This window comes from Panicum hallii, chromosome 1 (genome assembly GCF_002211085.1).
Source record: "Panicum hallii strain FIL2 chromosome 1, PHallii_v3.1, whole genome shotgun sequence".
Taxonomy (NCBI): Eukaryota; Viridiplantae; Streptophyta; class Magnoliopsida; order Poales; family Poaceae; genus Panicum; species Panicum hallii.
The window spans coordinates 46497439-46515966 of record NC_038042.1 but is presented as its reverse complement, the minus strand read 5'-3'; the positions used below and the strand labels follow the sequence as shown (position 1 = coordinate 46515966).

General features: G+C 46.0%; 3 protein-coding genes across 3 annotated transcripts; all 3 read right to left on the bottom strand.

The window, feature by feature from the left end:
- Positions 1 to 324: 324 nt before the first annotated feature.
- LOC112885396 (histone H3.2) lies at positions 325 to 1058 on the bottom strand. The gene has a single exon (XM_025951027.1). The coding sequence runs from the start codon at positions 987 to 989 to the stop codon at positions 579 to 581; it is 411 nt and encodes a 136-aa protein (XP_025806812.1). The 5' UTR covers positions 990 to 1058; the 3' UTR covers positions 325 to 578.
- Positions 1059 to 8576: 7518 nt separating this feature from the next.
- On the bottom strand, positions 8577 to 9847 carry LOC112885387 (RING-H2 finger protein ATL73-like). The gene has a single exon (XM_025951022.1). The coding sequence runs from the start codon at positions 9599 to 9601 to the stop codon at positions 8699 to 8701; it is 903 nt and encodes a 300-aa protein (XP_025806807.1). The 5' UTR covers positions 9602 to 9847; the 3' UTR covers positions 8577 to 8698.
- Positions 9848 to 14919: 5072 nt separating this feature from the next.
- On the bottom strand, positions 14920 to 18325 carry LOC112889944 (serine decarboxylase 1). Its single transcript, XM_025956753.1, has 5 exons — positions 17907 to 18325; positions 16281 to 16512; positions 15978 to 16171; positions 15769 to 15902; positions 14920 to 15663 (listed from the first exon to the last, which is right to left on the bottom strand). Exons 1-5 carry the CDS (start codon positions 18256 to 18258, stop codon positions 15097 to 15099), a joined length of 1479 nt encoding a protein of 492 aa, XP_025812538.1. The 5' UTR covers positions 18259 to 18325; the 3' UTR covers positions 14920 to 15096.
- Between the last annotated feature and the right edge of the window lie 203 nt (positions 18326 to 18528).

Sequence of the window (18528 nt, the reverse complement as noted above, 5' to 3'; positions counted from 1 at the left end):
ACAAATTTCTGATAGGATTACGCTAGCACACAAAAAAACAAATTTCCGATAGGATTTCTGAAAGTCAGCTATATGTTCTGGAAATCCTTAAATGGTGGTGTCTTCTAGATATTAGTTGCCTGAAATTTAACCTGAGCGAATTGCTGCATTCTGAATCCGTAACATACTGCACAAATTCAAAATGACGTTGTCCAAGATTTCATAAGTACAGTAGTACAACAAAGAAATCCAAAGGTAGGCAATCACAATTGCAACTACAGCACAGAAGCCGACAGGCCAGAATCAAAAGCTTCCAATACTGATGGGAGTGGAACAAAATTCAGATGAGACTTGAGAAGCACATTTCATTTCCATTAGATTAAGGTAACAGATCACCATTACAGCAGCAGCATCCGTGCAAGATAAACAAGCAGGTTACCCAGCGACCGAACACAGCTCCTATCACTACGAACAACCATAACGACACTAGTAACATGCCACCAGAAGGAACCCAAGAGAAGCACAGATCCTACAAGCAGACACCGCGAGAAGAGGGGATCGACAACGGCGGGGGCAGCAGTGGGGGGAGGTAGGCCCGCTCAGGCCCTCTCGCCCCTGATGCGGCGCGCGAGCTGGATGTCCTTGGGCATGATGGTGACGCGCTTGGCGTGGATGGCGCAGAGGTTGGTGTCCTCGAAGAGCCCGACGAGGTATGCCTCGGCGGCCTCCTGCAGCGCGGCGACGGCGGAGGACTGGAAGCGGAGGTCGGTCTTGAAGTCCTGCGCGATCTCCCGGACGAGGCGCTGGAAGGGGAGCTTGCGGATGAGCAGCTCCGTGCTCTTCTGGTACTTGCGGATCTCGCGGAGCGCGACGGTGCCGGGGCGGAAGCGGTGGGGCTTCTTCACGCCGCCCGTCGCCGGGGCCGACTTGCGCGCCGCCTTGGTCGCCAACTGCTTCCTCGGGGCCTTGCCGCCCGTCGACTTGCGCGCCGTCTGCTTCGTGCGGGCCATCGGGGCTCGGTGGGCGCGGAGGACGGCGAGCCGGCGGCGAGGGGAAAGGGCGGAGGATTTGATTTGCCGGGGGAATTTGGGAGTGAGGTGGGGCGATGGGGCGGGGCGGGTATTTGTAGGTGGGGAGCCGTCCAGCCGGGGAAGGAAGCGGGGAGCCGGAATTTTTACGGGGGGATGGGCGCGTGGACGGAGAGGCGTCGGATGGGGATGGACGGCGCGGATGAGGCGGATACGGTCTGGCGATCCGCGTGATGGGTGGCGGTGGGTTTCTATTGGCTGGCGTTTGGTCATGGAGGATCTGCGGACCCACAGGTCGGTGTGTCAAGGTGGTTCTCGGTTTCTTTTGAGGCCGCGCCAGCTTGGCGGGCTTGGTTGTGTTTTGGCGGTGAAAGTGAAACGGCGAGGAGGGGAAGAAGTAAAAAAGTTCGCAGGCGGCGGGAGGGGGTTTGCGGAAATGGAAAAACTTTCGTGTTTCGGCGGTGGACTATGATTTGGATTTTGAAAATGTTCGTAGTGGCGCGCGCAGCGTATGGGGGTCTGCGAATTGATCCAGACCTACGCAAGTAATTTTTTTGGTTGACACAAAATTTGGTTTTTATTGTCAGTTAGGGGAGCCTTGATGCGTACAGTACACAACTTGCTAATGGCGTGTTTGGTTTGTTAACTAAGACGCCACGCCTAAGGTTAGCGTGCTGCCACAGGTGTGGCACGCCTAAGCTGCCTAAATTGAAGTATGTGTTTGGTTTATTACTCCGTCTAACATTAGGCATCTGGTAAAAAAGTGGGGTAGCTGTTTGTTTTGCTACCACACTTAAAGTTAGGCACACATGAGAATGTGTGGTAGCTATTTGTTTTGCTGCCACACATAAAACTAGCCTCATAAATAAAACATTAACTCCGGTGTGCTTCCTACGTGTCTTGCCCATTTTTTTAAGAAAAAGTACATCTTGCTCGTCCTACTCTCACTTAGGATACATTCTAGAAAATTGAGTAGGAAACCTACGCTTTTTATGTGATTTCATAAATCTACTTCATGAAAAGTTCTTCGCTAAGTTTGCGAAAACTTAAGCTCAAATCCTTACACATTTAATGCAAATTTGGATTCACGCCTGGCTTAGTTTGAGTTGCGATGAATGAGATAGGCGCTTTTGAACTCCAATCAACCGACAACGAAAAATTTCAAAAGCATTCGAAAACGCCAACCCAAACACTCTAGTTTGTGATAGACATACATCATGATTTTTCTTCTTCTTCTTTATTTATCAACCTCACGAGTTTTTCACTTGAAGGTTGTTTTTTCTTTTTGGAAAGATATCACTTGAAGATCGTCGCTGGTCGCTGCCATGATCAGACAAAGGTTTTCTAAAATCGAGCCTTCAAAATTCAAAATAATCGGAACCAAACAGGGCCAAAACTGGCCGCAGGCCGCAGGCACTCATATGCCAAGCCCACCAGACGGGTGGCCCAATCTCACACCAGTGCGGCCCAGCCCAAGAGACGGCATCCTCGCCAACCCACCCGTAGGTCCGGAAGCTTCTTCTCCTCCTCCCTTCGCTCGTCACATCTCCCCATTCTCGCCGCCCCGCTCCGTGCTCGCCGTTCTCCCCTCGCTCCGGTGAGTCGCCAGATCCATCTACATCTCGTGACCATCTATTTCTCTTCCTTCACCTGGGTTTAATGGCCGCTGTCCTCTGCAGTTGGATTAGGGGGTCTTCCTCTGCTCGCCGGAGCTCGGAGTTCGTCGCTCCCATGTGAGTAATCCGATCAGATCCATCCCCATCCAGGCTCCGTTCCTCGCGCTCTCCTCGCGCTGATCCGTATCCAAGCGTCACGTGCGGATCGACCGGGTTCTCTTTGCCCATGCTCGGATCCGGCGTGCCTCTAGTGATTCGTGGACGCTTTGTTAGGATAATCGTGGATGCAATGTATTGGGTTTGATAGACGGGCGTAACGCCCTGTTGCAAATCGGTGCGGTGAATTTGTAATTGCTGCGGTCGTGCTGGCCAGGGTCATAGGGTGTAGGAGTGCCAGCCTCACCCAGCCTGCCTCGTCTGCAAGGATGAGGCATGGGTCATCAAACAAACGTTTGCCTCATCTTGTTACTTCCCCTATGTGTGATTCCTGATGTTTGAGTCTGTGCGATTGCTAATTCCAGGACTGATGGCAGCGCCACACTTGCTTTTATGTTACTGATCAGTGTTGTAAGAAGTTTACAGGCTAGGCAGGAGGTTAGGCAGCATGTAGCACCTAACAAGGACTAGGCAGTGTTTGGGTGTTAGGCAGAATGGTGGTGCATATCTCATTAGGCAGGCCAGGGAGCTAGCTTTTACAACAATTGTGCTTGTTCTGGTTTCCCAACACTTGCCTCTGTTCGTTATATTCACCAAATCTGGCATTGATAAACTTGAAGCTTTTTTTGTACATGCTAAAACTTTCCTAGATGATTCCTCAGGTCTATATTCATTCAGCACAGTATTCATGTTAGAATAGCTAAAAAAGCAAGTCGTTGATCCTCTCTAAGTTATGATTTACGTGAAACTCTGGCACCAAGCTTGGTGATGGGATCATGTGTTATCTTCTGCTTCCACAATTTTGCAGTTAGCATGTCATTGGAAACCAAAATGTTACATCAGCTCTGTGGTGATCTTTGTAGTTTAGATTTTTATGCGAGTGGTCTTGAAATGTGTGGTGTGCCAAAATATTTCTTAAAACTTCCTTAGAAAATACAAACTGCTTTTATTGTTTTATAAGTAATGATATATGTTTGCGCTAGATTGTAGTTGCCCGTTTTACTGGATTTGTTTGAGTTATCCTATGATAGATATTCAATTTGATTTTTTGTTTTAATCCCCGGTTCTTGCTTTCTGTTACAGGGCGGATGAGGAGGTATCTGATCCCAAGGCACTCCTAGAGGAACGCTCAAAGGCTAAGTGTGTGTCACAGTGGTACGAATATCAGGTAATATGTTGTTTTATCAGATCCTTCAATTCGCAGTGGCTGCTGCCTATGTGCAGTCAAATATGATTAGTTTATTTACATGAAAGATATTGTCCAACGAATTTGCTAGAAAAATGTGGAGGGGACCTTCTTGTTCTATGAAGAGTGTTTTTGGACTTTTTGTTCAATTCTTGATTGTTTAAGTCAGATAGGCTGCTCATTGTATCTACTTTTTAGGCTACTTTATGTCAAATTATGTTTTGCTTTAACCTTATCTGCAAAGAAAATCCTCTTATCTCTTATTTGTGTACAATTTTGGACTATCTCTAGGCTCGTTAGAAGAGAACCTTCCATTATTTGTTTTAGCAACTATAATATATTGCTTGGAGACTAGTAGTAACATATAACGTAAAAGGGAATTTTATTGCTTTAAGCCACATTCACACCCCAATTGTTTTAGCTGTAACCTTATTTACATGTAAACAACAACAAGCTTAGGAAATGGACACGGCCTCCTATAGACATCTTTGATCATTAAATGATGATGAAGAACATTTGTTGATGATTCTACTAATACCATTCTCAGATGACTTAGGTTTGGCCTATCATTTTACAATATCATCTAAGTTGGAACGATGGTAGTAGTATTCAGCAGCCACCTTGTTGTTCTGTGTTTATGTTGTAACCTCACAATCCTAGAACTTCAGGATTGGCTATCTAGTTGCCTTTTGCCAGTTCTATAGAAGCATTTCAAGTTCTCCATGTCTTATTGGTTACTATAGATTATAGTATCTTTTGCTGAGTACCTGTTGTTCTTCTAACACTGGAACTAGAGCTTATGCCACTTATGTTGTGCACAGAAATGTGTTAAGAGAATTGAAAACGACGAGACTGGGCAGAAGCACTGTACTGGCCAGTACTTCGATTACTGGAAATGTGTTGACAAGAGTGTGAGTACTACTTGCTTTTGTGCAGTCATATTTATTCATATTGTTGATGTGGTACTTAGATTATTGGAAGACACTAGCTTACTTGCTATGATCGTTTCTACTATGCAGGTTGCTGAGAAACTCTTTGATCTGCTAAAATGACAAGGAAAATGTCCTCTTTCAGTTTTCTACTCCAAATTGGTAATAATTGTATCACCTGTGCACCTTATAGACTATTCAGGTGCTTAATATTTGTCAGAGAAGTTTTGCCTCTTGGGTAACACAACAAATTTTCCACTGCCAGTTTACATTTCATTTCTGTCGTTAGTATTGAACGTTACAGCAGGTTTCCTCCTGCATAAAACATTGTTGGATAAAGAGAATCAATGGATTATTCCAAGATTGTGACTGAGCATTAAATGCTGCAATTTACGTTTATTGCTTTTATGGTGCATTTTTTCGAGCATATAGCCAGTCATTTGGGTCCGTCTAACTTGTATATGAAGACTGAATAACCAATCTACACTCAACTAGATTTGCCATGAGCAGAATGTTGCAAGTATTGCACTGCAAAGTAATCCTTGATATGGACGAAATGAAACATGGTAATGAGTCACTGGCATAACATAGTACTAGTTATTGTTGTGAGTTGCTACCTTTGGGTGCATCTTTTTTGTTTGTGGTTCCCATCAGTTTATTTGTACAAATTGTACTGGCTATGCCGCTATGGTATGGGGTTCTCTGGTGCTTTTGGTGGGGTGTAAAATCTGATGGAATGTCTTCTTTTTGCCAAGTGGTTTGGTTAAGTTCATGGTTGCTCGGTGTTTGTCGCATACTTACTCGCGTATTCTGTTTGCCATGGTTGGTGTTGTGCCGTGGTGACAACTGAAAAGAGGTCACTTGTTAAGTTATGACTGAGATCTCAATCATCCATTTCTTCAAAAAAGAAGATCTCTATCATCCGATGTGGAATGTTAAATCAGTCATCTCCTGTGCCTGCCACGATTTTTGTTGCATTGCGCTTTCCTTATGTCTGGATTAAATAGATTGGATGTTCTAACATCCCATGCTGTGGATTATGGTGATCAATGTCTCCTTACCAGGCATAGCAGAATCTGCTTAAAAGATGTTTCAGATCTGTGCGTGGCACACTATCTATTCTGTGCACCTTAACAATCCCGTGTTGGAATTAAACTTTGTTTGAGGTTTCGTGTTAAGGTATATGAGTATGATTGTGTCTAGCACACACTGACCATTTATAGGGGCATTAGGACTATGCGTTTTATGTTTTCTATGGTTGCTAATCCGTTTCATGAGACCACCTAGGCTCCTTGCTACAAAGTGAAATCATTTGTGAAGTACGTCTCTTGAAAGATTGGAGAAGATTTCTCGCCGGAAACGATAAGTACAAAGAGGAAAAGGCGATTGTGGCATGTATTCGGCTGCTGAGAGTCCATTCCATCCAGGTCGACTGCTGTGTCATCCTCCAAAACTGAGGTTACAGCACTCGGGCCAAAGGGGGGATGTTCACACAACCACATGGCTTACTCGGAGACGTCCTTCTCTTCCAAAAAGCCGCCCCCTACTTGATGTATCCCTGAGCACTAGCATAGCCAGTGATCTTATCTTCGTTTCTGCCAGTTGCAGCCTGATTGATCTTATACTGCCTGGCTCCCATGATTAGTTCTCCATTAGCTCGTTCTACGATGCCACTTATGGACTAGGTTATTGGGTCGACAGTGCACTCTTCTTGCAGGGGACTTGGAATTGTAGCATGCGCTATCGTTGAGCATCATGCACCAGTATGCTACTATCTCGGTGTGCCCTGCTTCTGCTTTGATCCTCCTGTTAGCACAGAGGGGCCGTGCCTTTTTGATTAATTTGGATTGCAAACTTTACTCCGCTTAGATGTCAACCGACACCCAATTCTATGGAAACATACAGAGGTAGTAACTACTACTTCCGTTCCAAATTATTACTTCCTCCGTTTCAAATTATTAGTTATTTTGACTCTTTTAGATGCATAATTTTTATTATGCACCTAGATATATGTTATGTTTAGATACATAACAAAATCTATTTATCCAGAAAAGCTAAGACGACAAGGAATAGAGGGAGTAACAAATTAGGATTGGGGCGTGTGTTTGGAGCACAGTCCTCACTACGAAACAGTTGGATTTAAAAATTGTGGAAAATTGAATACCGTGTTTGAAATCGGGGGCCTTAACATGGATCATTGGCGATTGGGAGAGGCATGACTTCGAAGAAAAAGTTTGATGAGCTGACCAGACTGTGGATTTGGCATCTTGACCATGCGAGTACCTGAGATGCCTAGTGGCAGGAGATTCTCCCGTCGAGCAATTGTGTGATCTTTTTTTTTTCTACTTCCGTTCGCGAATCCAACTGCTTCTCGTGGAATTATTGGGTCTTAAATTGGACCTAGGCCTATGCCTAAAGTAAGAAGTATTTGCTGCCTCACGTAGTGCTTCAATTATGCTGTTAGAATAAGATTCTCTTACCAGCATGATCCCGCCTCGTCATAATGAGGAGCCAGCCCGGTGGTGGGGACAAAAGACAAAACTGTGATGCCGCCGCTCTGAGAAACCAGTCAGTTGATGAGCTGAACACGGCCATTGCATACCAAATGTTTGCAAGGGGATGGGTCCCACCACGGTGAAGGGAGCAGTCCATTTTTTTTTAACAAACCGAGAGCTGTCTTGATGCATCCCACTGGGGCGCCCTGAGCTCGTATCATGTTATAGTTTAGGTAAATCTATTTGGCTAGATCAATTTAGTTTAGGGGCCGTAAAAACTCCATCCAACGGATTCTCCATCTTCCTCCCTCGCTATCCCGCTCAGCATCTACACGCCTCCGCTAGCCTTTTTTGCCGAGCGCCCTCCCCTCGCCATCTTCCTCCTCCCACGCGCGCCTGTTCCCACGCCCTCCTGCCCGCCGGCGCACCCGGGCGGAGCCAGGGCGCTCGCCGGCACGGCGTAGGGCCGCGCGAGGACTGCCCGTGACGAGCGGCGGTGGCAGCAAGAGGGGCCGGCGCAGTGGCGCAGCCGTTCCCTGCAGCTCAGCGAGGGAAACAGGCGGGGAAGCGGTCGGACGGAACGAGGAGCTCATTGGGGACCGATTTGTGCGGTTGGTGGGCGAGGAGGAGCGGCCGGAGGTAGGGGTCGACGGTGAGGGAGGAGGTCAGGCGGAGGAGCAACTCCGGCAGGGCCAAGATGGCTGATTCCGGCCGGGAGAAGCTCGGGCGAGGGCGGTAGAGTACAGGTGGAGGTGCGGGAGGGGGTGGTGCAAGTCCGGGTGGGAGGAATCGAAGAATGGCGGTCCGAGCTGGCCGAGGCGCAGGCGGCGATGCTCCTTTTCGGTTAAAGCCGAGCAGAAAGGTTTGCTTCGGGGTGAAGGGAAGAGGAAGGAGATTAATACGGAGAGTTAAGATTTGGAGAGTCCGTTGATTTACACCATCATTATGAAGCTCTCTATTTTTTTATAGACCTTCTAAAACTCTTGAAGTTGCTCTTAGAGATATAAAGTTCCAAAGTCCTCCCTCAGAGCTGCCTCAATATACAACTTTTTTTTTTTGCAATCAAGGCGTACGAGGGATCTCAAATTCCAAGGGAGATATGGAGTGACTTTTACAGATTTTTTCCTTTCAATTTTTCTTTTTACAAATTCAAGAACCACTTGCATTGTTTTTAAGTGCCAGAGTGATTAACGCAAAAGTGCTCCGGTTGCAGTATATACAATGTAGAATGCCGTGATCAGTTTCCATGTATTGCTTACATATACTGTACTCTACAAACCAAAGACTAGACTACACGACTATTCGTAGTCTAAAAATCGTACGGCGTGACGAAACCTTCCGGCCGGAGCGGCACGAGGAACGCCCGCACGGGCGGCTCGGCGCCGGCACCGGTGTCGGCGCAGCCGGAGCCCTTGTGCGGCGCGGCGAACAGCGACTGCCGGCACGTCGGGCACGTGGATCGCGCCAGCAGCCACCGGTCGACGCAGCGGACGTGGAAGCCGTGGTTGCACTTGGGCAGCACCCGCACGCGCTCCCCGGGCTCGAGCTCGGCCAGGCAGATGGCGCACACGGGCCCGCCGCCCCCGCCGGCCGCCTGCAGCGGCAGCAGCCCCGCCGAGTACACCAGCGTCGGCATCGCGCGCAGCGCCTTCCGCCGCGCGCCCGCCTGCGCCAGCCGCGCCACCGACAGCCCCGGCTCCCCCGCGGCCGGCTGCTGCCGCGGCGCGCCGCCGGGCGGCGACATCCGGGTCGAGCACCGGAGCGCGCACCGCACGATGGAGTTGAGCCCCAGCGCGCAGATGAGCGCGCACAGGAGCACGGCCAGGATCATGACCACGTTCGCGTCGAAGCTGTTGCCGGCGCTAACGCCTCCGCCGCTCCCGGCGACGTCGGCCGCCGGAGGAGCGTCCTGCCCGGCCACCACCTGGCTCGCGGCAGCATTCTCCCCGTAGCTGCGCAGCAGCAACGCCCTCCTCGAGAACACGTACCCTTCTTGCATGCTTGCTTCACCTCCACTCGTGATACTCTCTCTGACGCCAACTCTTCCTCCCCAGTTGAACCCGATCCGTTTCTCTTGTCTACAAAGGCACTTCTGCAACTCTGAACTCTGCAAGAATGTAAGAGTAAGTTTCTGCCGTGCTGAACTAGAAGCGGTATATATAGGCAGCAAGCAAGATTGCAGGCAGCAGTAAGATTTGGTGTGTAGCTGCATAGTTTTTTTTCTCCCTTTCTTTGGCGATGAGTGTCACCATCACCTTCACATGAGGCAGGGAGCCAATGGAAAGGCCACAAGGTTATCGAGCACTAGGAAGCGAGCTGGGTGTGAGTGTGTTAACAGTGGTGGCTTTCTGGGGATCAGAGGGGCACTTGCTGGTAGAGCACCAGATCTTGTCTGCCTGATCATGGGTGTAAAGCAGGATAAAGAGGCTTAGCACACATGCAGCAAAGAGATGGGATTAGGAAAAAAAAGGGAGATCAGGACACTGAATTATTTGTGTAGTGTTCCACTCCTTTGCAGGCCATGTGGCATGTGGGGGAGGCTGTATCTTTGACCTTTGCTACTGCCCGCCTTAGTGTGTGGTTCATGGCCTAGTGGACTCTGGTCAAACTCTGGTTCAGGCATCTGAACTCATGGACATGGTCAACATACAAGAGGGCATAGCAAAATTGCGAGTTCTGACTTCTTTCAATGTTAGAGTTGTTGTAGCATCTCAATAGATTAATGGAAGAGGAAAGTCGTCAAATGCGCAAGATTTTTCACATGATTTCTCTGACGTGTTGTGTGTTCTTTCCGTTAAATTGACTAAGGTCCTGTTTGGAATCTTGGAATTGAATTTTATTATAATAATTATAATTTAGATATAAATGTATTAAGCTAATATAATTATATACGAAATATATTTATATATTATTGTTTGTCATACAAGGGACATACTTGTGTTCTATATTTCTACTGTAGAAGAGTAAGGGGGTGTTTGGATCCAGGGGCTAATTTTTAGTCCGGGTCACATGGAATATTTGGATGCCAAATAAAGGGATTAAACATGAGCTAACTATAAAACTAATTGCATAAGCCGATGCTAATTTACGAGACGAATCTACTAAGCCTAATTAATCCATTATTAGCGCATGTTTGCTGTAGCACAACATGGTCAAATCATGAACTAATTAGGCTTAATAGATTCGTCTCGCGAATTAATTCGCCTCCATCTATGCAATTAGTTTTGTAATTAGACTATATTTAATATTTCTAATTGTTATCTAAATATCTGATGTGACGGGACTCAAGTTTAGTCCTGGGGAATCAAACCCTAAGTCAAGGAGCGTGCTATAAGAGCGTGCTATAAGAGCGTGCTATAAGCTACGAAATAGAAATATAGCTTGATGGTGTATAGAACAAATATCTGATGTGACGGAACTGAAGTTTAGTCCTGAGGAATCAAACTCTAAGTTAAAGAGCGTGGTATAAGTTATGGAATAGAAATATAGTTCGGTAGTGCACAGAATCAATTTCCATCTCCCATCCTATGAATTTAGGATAGGCTTATATCTAAACTTTGGAAAGTGGTTGGAAAGTGATAGAACGTCAAATTCGAAGCTAAATAGTCCAGTTTATTAAATACGGCCCCTAAACGAATTGGAGAAGATATATGGTGAATGCATGCCATTCTGTATTTCTGTGACACTAGAGCCTTTTTGTACCGGTTATAGGAAACATCCTTCCACTTGATAAAAAGAAGGGTCCGGGTGAGATATAATGGTCCAAGAAAGTTGAACGTGACCAGTACAACAAATTGACAGTTGACAGTAACATACACCTACCTTGTGGTGAATTATATCCTCAGGAGCAATCATGAGGCTGTAAAATACTGAGACATGAAGCATGTGAAGCACAATGGTGAAGCTGATGAATCAACTGGTAACCACTCACAGAACACGTTGCATATATCGATTGGCTATTTCTGATCCCCTCCACTTTGAACGAACCAGAAGCGGCCGGCCAGTTTATCAGAGCCTCGCAACTCCTGAACCCTGACGCTTCTCGACCTTTGCTTTCAAGAGCGGTGCCAGGTCAGCTCCAACGATGACCTTATTGAGACTTTGCTCGACTCGGTCCACGATCCAGAGCAGCTCCATATGGTGGTTTCATACTTCCATTGAAGGAGTATTGAGAATATTTGATCATCCGATGCGTAAAGATAATAGCAACTGAAATAGCAGTTGCTTTTCCTGAAAACGTAGATCAGATGACAAGCAGAGGAGAAAAAGGGTTCTCTAGTAGCATTGCAGGTTAGTCTCTCATGCTTGTGATGTCTAGTCGTGCTAAAATGCAGCTTCAGATCTATTCTTTTGGCCTTAGTTTATCATGAAATGATCATTTTCATATGTGACTGTGTGTATCAAGGAAGCTAGAGAATGTTTGTCAGAAGCACATTGTAGATCTACGTGTATGTCATGACCCTGCCTGATCTACAGAATGTAAAAGGACAAAGCAGAATCCAGAGACTGATGAACAGAGTACGGATAACTGATGGGAGGAAAGCGACAGGGGAATTCACATCATCACATGCGAAATGGCAACGCGGCATCCATTGTGGGACTTCACTGCCGTACACCTCATCAGCTAGGTGCCTAGGTCTAGGCGAAACTGGAATTAGGGAAAAGGATTGGCCATGTCTTGACGGGATCTGCATAGAGTGTTGGAATATGTAAGCCTTTGGTCCAAGAATTAAAAGTTCACATGCTAGTGAGTTTTTGTGCCAGTAATCAAAGAGGAAGAGAATTTTAACGATAAAGTGCTGTGGTATGGGACCGATGTTTTGAACCAAATAATGGACATTATAACCGTGATTCATTCACAACGATTTATTCTTGTGATTAATTCTACGTGAGTTAATTGCTATTACTCTGTTTGATGGCGTTGATGACATACAAGTGCATCATCTCATCCCCAGACTCTCGTATATATCACCCGTCTTCTCCTCTTTCAAACGCGCGAACATAACTCTCTTCCTCCCTCTGCTGCTTTCCTGCATTCCCATCGCCGGTGTTGCACGCACATCTCCGCGCGAGAGTAGGTGCCTCCGGAACCATTGCCCGCTAAATGTCCTGCACGGGATAGCGGGGCAATCAAATTTTTAGGCAGCATCTTTACGCGACTGCTCGCCTAGAATCGTGACGTCTTCACCGATGCACTGTTCACCATCCGTCCCTACGCACCAACTCCGTCCGTCGACTTTCAGAAGCTGTGCGACTACTTTCTCAACGAGTACGACTACTTTATCAACAAGTACAACTACTCGGTGCTTCGATCGACTAATTCCTGAAGCTGTGCGACTACTTCTTCAACATGTACTACTGCTTCCTCAACAAGTACAACTACTCGGTACCTCAATCGAGTACCTCTTGAAACTCGATCGACTACTCCAACAACTCGTACGACTACTTCCTGAAGAAAATCTGCACTGCATCGAATTCGTTCGACTACTTCAAGCAGACTAGTCGAGCATGTCTGCTCCAGCTGGTAACAGTGCATCCGGTGCCTCCGGCACTGGACCCACCTCGAGGTATGGTCTGATCCTTTATTTGATTAAATTTATGTTAAATTTAAACGAGTGCATATATCCTATTTCACTCATCATACTCATAAAATTATTAGTAAATTGTACGTATAATTTCGGAACTAAAATGTACCCGAAAATGCCTATTTATTTATATAACATAGAGCCCGGCTTTATCATGTTTTCGCAGAAGCTCATGAGAAACAATGGTTTCTGGAATAGGAAATAAGACCATCGATGCCATCTTAAAGCAGAAAAAGGCAGAGGCACTGATGCAACAATGTCTTGTATAGTTGTAGAAACACTCAAGGAAGACCTTTTTTGAGAAAACACACCTTAAATGACCAGGAAAACAAAATTTAGGATTTCATTTGCTTCTAATGGTAATTAGTCTTTTGAAGCTAATGATCTCCGGGTTTTATGAGCGACTCAAATTAACGATGCAGCCATTCATTTGCCACATCTTGACAGCCATACTTCTTTTTTAACTTTCCAAAAGGTAGTATAGGATAAAAAAGATAGGTATGCTGAAACCAATACGGCAATGGCCTCGTGGCGGCAAGCTGTTTAACCTCCCTGCTGACCTGAATCCAAGTCTTATGTTATGACAGACTCATTTGCAACATTTAACTATTTTTTTGAATTACTCCCTCCGTTCTAAATTATAAGTCATCTTAGCTTTGTTCTAAGTCTAAGTTATCTCATATTGACCATGTTTATAGAAAAAAGCACCACCATCTACAATATCAAATTATTTTCATTAACTCCAGTGTGAAATATGCATTGATAGTGTATTTATTTGGCATGATAGATGCTAATATATTTTTCTATAAATTTGGTTAAAGTTAGAAAAATGACTTAAGACAAAGCGAAAGTGAACTATGGTTCAAAATAAATGGAGAACAAAGCTTCTAACATGTTCTTAAAGAAAAGTAAAAACAGATAAGCATGCCGAGGTAGCTTAGCAGATGCAAGATTATCCTTCCAGTATTCTGGCATGGCCAACAATGAGGAGCCAACGGACAAGAAATGGTAAGCGCACTCAGTGGTTGAGAGGGTCCACATGCTCAAAACTTGATCCGAAAGGTAGAGAGAAACCCAATACGTGAACCAAATAACGACAGTAATCAAAGCATAAAGGCAACCAAAATATTGAAGTTACGGCATTAACCTTTCCTACTCTACAAAATATTGCCTGTTGGTGATCCTTTTCCCGGTTACTGAAAAAATATCTGGCAATTTTAATGTTAAAAGATTTCACAAAACCTCATCTCTCTTTTTCCTACTCTTGAACGTGCTACTCTTTCATATGAATTTTAAACCTACGTGGAATAAACAAAGAACACACAAGGCTTATCCACTTTTGCCGATGCATATCCAAAAACCACCTGCTTTTGTTGAGCTTTCAAGATTGGGTCCAGATCGTGATGAATAGGATGTCTGGTGCAACTGAGCTTCCAGTCTTATCAGATAGAAAGTAAGGTTACCCTTTTTTGCTATAGTGGCACATGATGATCTCAATGTGGATACATTATGTTGAGTCAACCATGACTTAGACAACTGAGGCTTGGCAGTAAATACCCACATTTAGGCCTGCTTATCCCATTTGACATTCAGAATTCGCTGCCAAACGGAAGTCAGAAGGGCCAAAATTGCCGCACATTGGAAGTTCTACAGTTTTTCTCTCTCCTTTCTCCAAGTTCAGATTTTAAAAAGAAAAATGCAATCCCCATTTTGTTTTTTATGTACGTTTGTGAAAAGGGAAAAAAACAAAATGGCTTTGTTTTCAGTACCTGCTACCTAGTCCAATGGATAGAAACTGAGTTGCCCCTTGTTCTACATTTTACAGAAGCATAGCTAAATACTGTAAAATCCATTGAATTGTCCGAGCAGAGAACAGATGAGACCAGGATGATGCAACTACCACCTACCAATTTAATTGAAGAAATTTTATTATCATCACAACAAATAAGCTACTTCCACCCATCAATTTAATAGAAGGAATTTTATTCTCATGACAACAAATAAGCTACACAGCAGACCACATTATCACGTACAGAACACATGGATACAGTACGACATAGCACATTAGAGAGGACTAACTCAACTCACGAATGAACGCACCCCTGTTGCTAAAAGGCTCACGCTACTTGTGAAGGCCACAGAGGCAGTTCTCCTCGCCCAAGTCTCTGGCAATGCAGGGGGGTTTACTTATTCCATCCTCGTACCAGGTCGCCCGCTTCTCCACTAGTTCATCCAGGAAATAGTCCAACTTGTCAATGTTGACACTGGGCATTACCACAACATGGGCTATATTCCCCTCGCAGGCGAGCTGCCACCTTCGGACAAACTCCTCATCCTTTGGCCTTTCAAAAACAACTGTGCTGCTGAGCTCATTAAGCATCGCTCCGATTCCTGCTTCCTTGAGGCGATCTTTGAGGTAGTGTGCGTTTCTCAAGCATTTCTGTACTTCCTTCTGAAAGCCTCTGTAGCCCTTCCTGTTGAGGGTGTACCAGAGGAAGATAGGAGCATGGCCGTTCCTGCTTCCCATGATCGTCGCATCCCTTGAAGCCAGATACTCCACATTGCTAGAAAGGGCGTTAATGTGCTTCAATCTCGTTATCTGGACACCACATGGCATGGGGCATCCAACAAACTTGTGCCCAGAGACACTGACACTCCCAATAGGCTTTTTAAATGTCACTTTAGGTGCCTAGTGAAGATATATATACAGATATCAGGAGAATGAGCAATCAAGGTGGATGTGCAACTGGCACAGCTCAAGGAAACAGGAATGCATGGAAAATCTGAAAATCACCTTCTTAACAAAGGGTATCATCAATCCAAAAAGGGCGCCGTCACAATGAATATAAAACCGGTCTTCAAAACCGCTTTCTTCGAGAGTTTTGATAACCAAGTCTAGATCATCGACTGCCCCCTTAACAGTTGTTCCTGCACAGCAATTTTGTTTAAAAGCAGAACACATGTGAAGCCAAGACATTACTAGTCTTGGAGGTTAAAACTCACCAATGTTAACATTAATGATGGCAGGCTTGTCACGGTTCTGCAATATCTTTCTCTGGAAATCAGCACAATCTATTTCCCCAGACATGAGGGTGTCGACTTTGACACAATCCATCCTGTACATTCTGGCAGCTTTGAATACTGAATAATGAGACTCACGAGAGGCATACAAGATTCCATCAGGGAACACCTCCCTCCTGTAGACAGTTAATAAAGAATATTAGGTGAAAAGTGACATTTCACATAAGCAGTGTTAAATTGCAGATTGAAGATGTGTGCAAGTATCAATGACTTTTGATGTATTACCCAACAAGAATCCCATGCAGATTTCCTTCTGTACCACAGTTAGTAATGTATCCCCAGTATTCATCCTTTTCTAAATCCCAGAGGCGAGCGAACCAATCCAGCACTCCGACCTCAAACTGCCTGGAATGGACACCATAGTTGCTCTCAATGAAGGGGTCTCCAAGGTTGTTAATGGAGAAGTGCTGCAGCTGGCCCAATGCACCGTAATCAAAGTCCAGATTGTATGGGTAGCCTTCAAGAAAATAAAAGGGATGTGAGATAACCAAATTAATTCCTGTCTGTTTTTAGTTCTATTACAAAGATATCTATATAACTGCTGTCTGTCCTGCTGAACTCCAGAGTTCAGATTTATGCTTAGGCTGCATTTATTACAAATTATTCCCTCTGGTTATAGAAGAGTGTCATTTTCGGCATAAACACTGCCTCACAGGGACCAAATATTCTGACAGAGTGTAGAACTTTCTAGCGTTTTCATTACAATTCAGGACTTGCACTGTATCACAATTTGAAGTTTGCTAAGAGTTTCAGTATGAATTTGAAAGGTAGAGCAAATGAAACTCAAAGGGCATCTTCTTTTCACAAGAGGTTCCCTTTAATAGTTTTGCAACAAAAGGAACCTCAGCTGCTTGTGTGCTCATCGTTCATTCAGGTATAGATCCATACCTATGGCAAAAGCAATTATGGATCAATACTTATGCAGATACCATCGAGTCCTTTTTAATAGTAAATGTTGGAATCTTTCAAAAGAAGCAGAGAGCCTTCCCTTAGTTGCAGCAAAACACATGTAGTGCTGATGGAGATAAATTTGTGGTGATTCGGTTCACATGTATAAGATCTATTATGTAGATTAGACCTGTATTAAAGTTGACAAGAACAAAAATTTGAAGTATGCTAAATTTTGTCACCAAAGAAAATCTGCGCTTAGGTGTCTTTGCTCAATTAGATGCATACAGGTCAATCTGTATTTCACAACCACCCCAATGCACCAGCAGCAGATGTGTGAAACAAGAGCCGGACATCAAAGCCTGACACTTCATTTTAATTTTAGAAAGACCGTCTCAGTATACAAGCTCTCAGTACTTAAGGCGTAACCATATCTGATTCAAAGACGAACGGACGTATTTAATTCTCTCTATCAATACTAGTATTACCGTATCGATACACGTACGTACAGAGAAAACGCGTCTTATATTATAAATTTTGGGTAAAAGGTGGTACGGAGGAAGTAATACAGTATCTTGAGGTGGATTGATAGTTTGCTACCCATATGTCCCGCTCCAGTATTATTGCACGCTGTAAAAGTAACAGTGATCTAAAATTGTGGATTCGCACCGGAAATGCCATAGGCACACGAAAAATTTCCTGCATAAAAAACGCCACGCGATTGAAGCACCACCCCCGCTGTGAGTGTACTTTTCAACGGCATTTTGGCTCGGTCGAGTAACAAAAATACCGGAGCACAAGACGACACTAAGAAAGGCAATGACACGGACGGCCGCCCCACCAAACCGTCCGGCGCACACGCGTGTCACGAGATCAGGCCACAGCCGACCCAGATCGAGGTGGCGCGCAAGAGGACGAAAGCGAGGAACCGACGGGGCCGGGGGCGTGGAAGGCGCGACGTACCGAGGTGGTGCTTGGTGCGCTCGACGAGCGAGCGGCGGTAGAGCGCGAGGACGCTGGCCATGGTGGCCTCCCGCTCGCCGGTCTCCTCGTCGTCCGCGTCGGGCTCCTTGACCGCGAAGCAGGAGGTGTGCACGTTCCTCCCCATCACGATCTCCCTCCTCCCGTTCGAGGCCGCCTCCTCCCCCGCCGCCTTACCCTCGGCCGCCGCCGCAGCAGCAGCAGCCGCCGCCATCACGTCCGCCGGCGGGTCCATCTCCATCGGGAGCGGCTCCGCCGCCGCCGTTGCCGCCTTCCCGTTCCGGTTCATGGAGGCGCCCAGATCCGCCAGCCCGCTGCCCACGCTCCCAACCATCTTCGTCGCCGCGGGAAATCTGGCAAAGGCGCTGCGCAGATTTGGGGGGTGGGGGGGGGGGGGGCAGCGGGAGAGAGGGAGGGGTTAGGAGGGCTTTGCGGGGCCAAATTTATAGGCGGACGGCGAGAAACCGGTCACCGCCCGAATCGCGAGTCGTCTCGCGAGCGGTGCGCGGGGGCAGGTCGGACGCGGGGGAGGGGCGCCGCGGGTAGATATTTCGCAGTGTTGGCGTCGCTCCACTGGTCTGTGGGACCGGATGCCTGTGGGTCC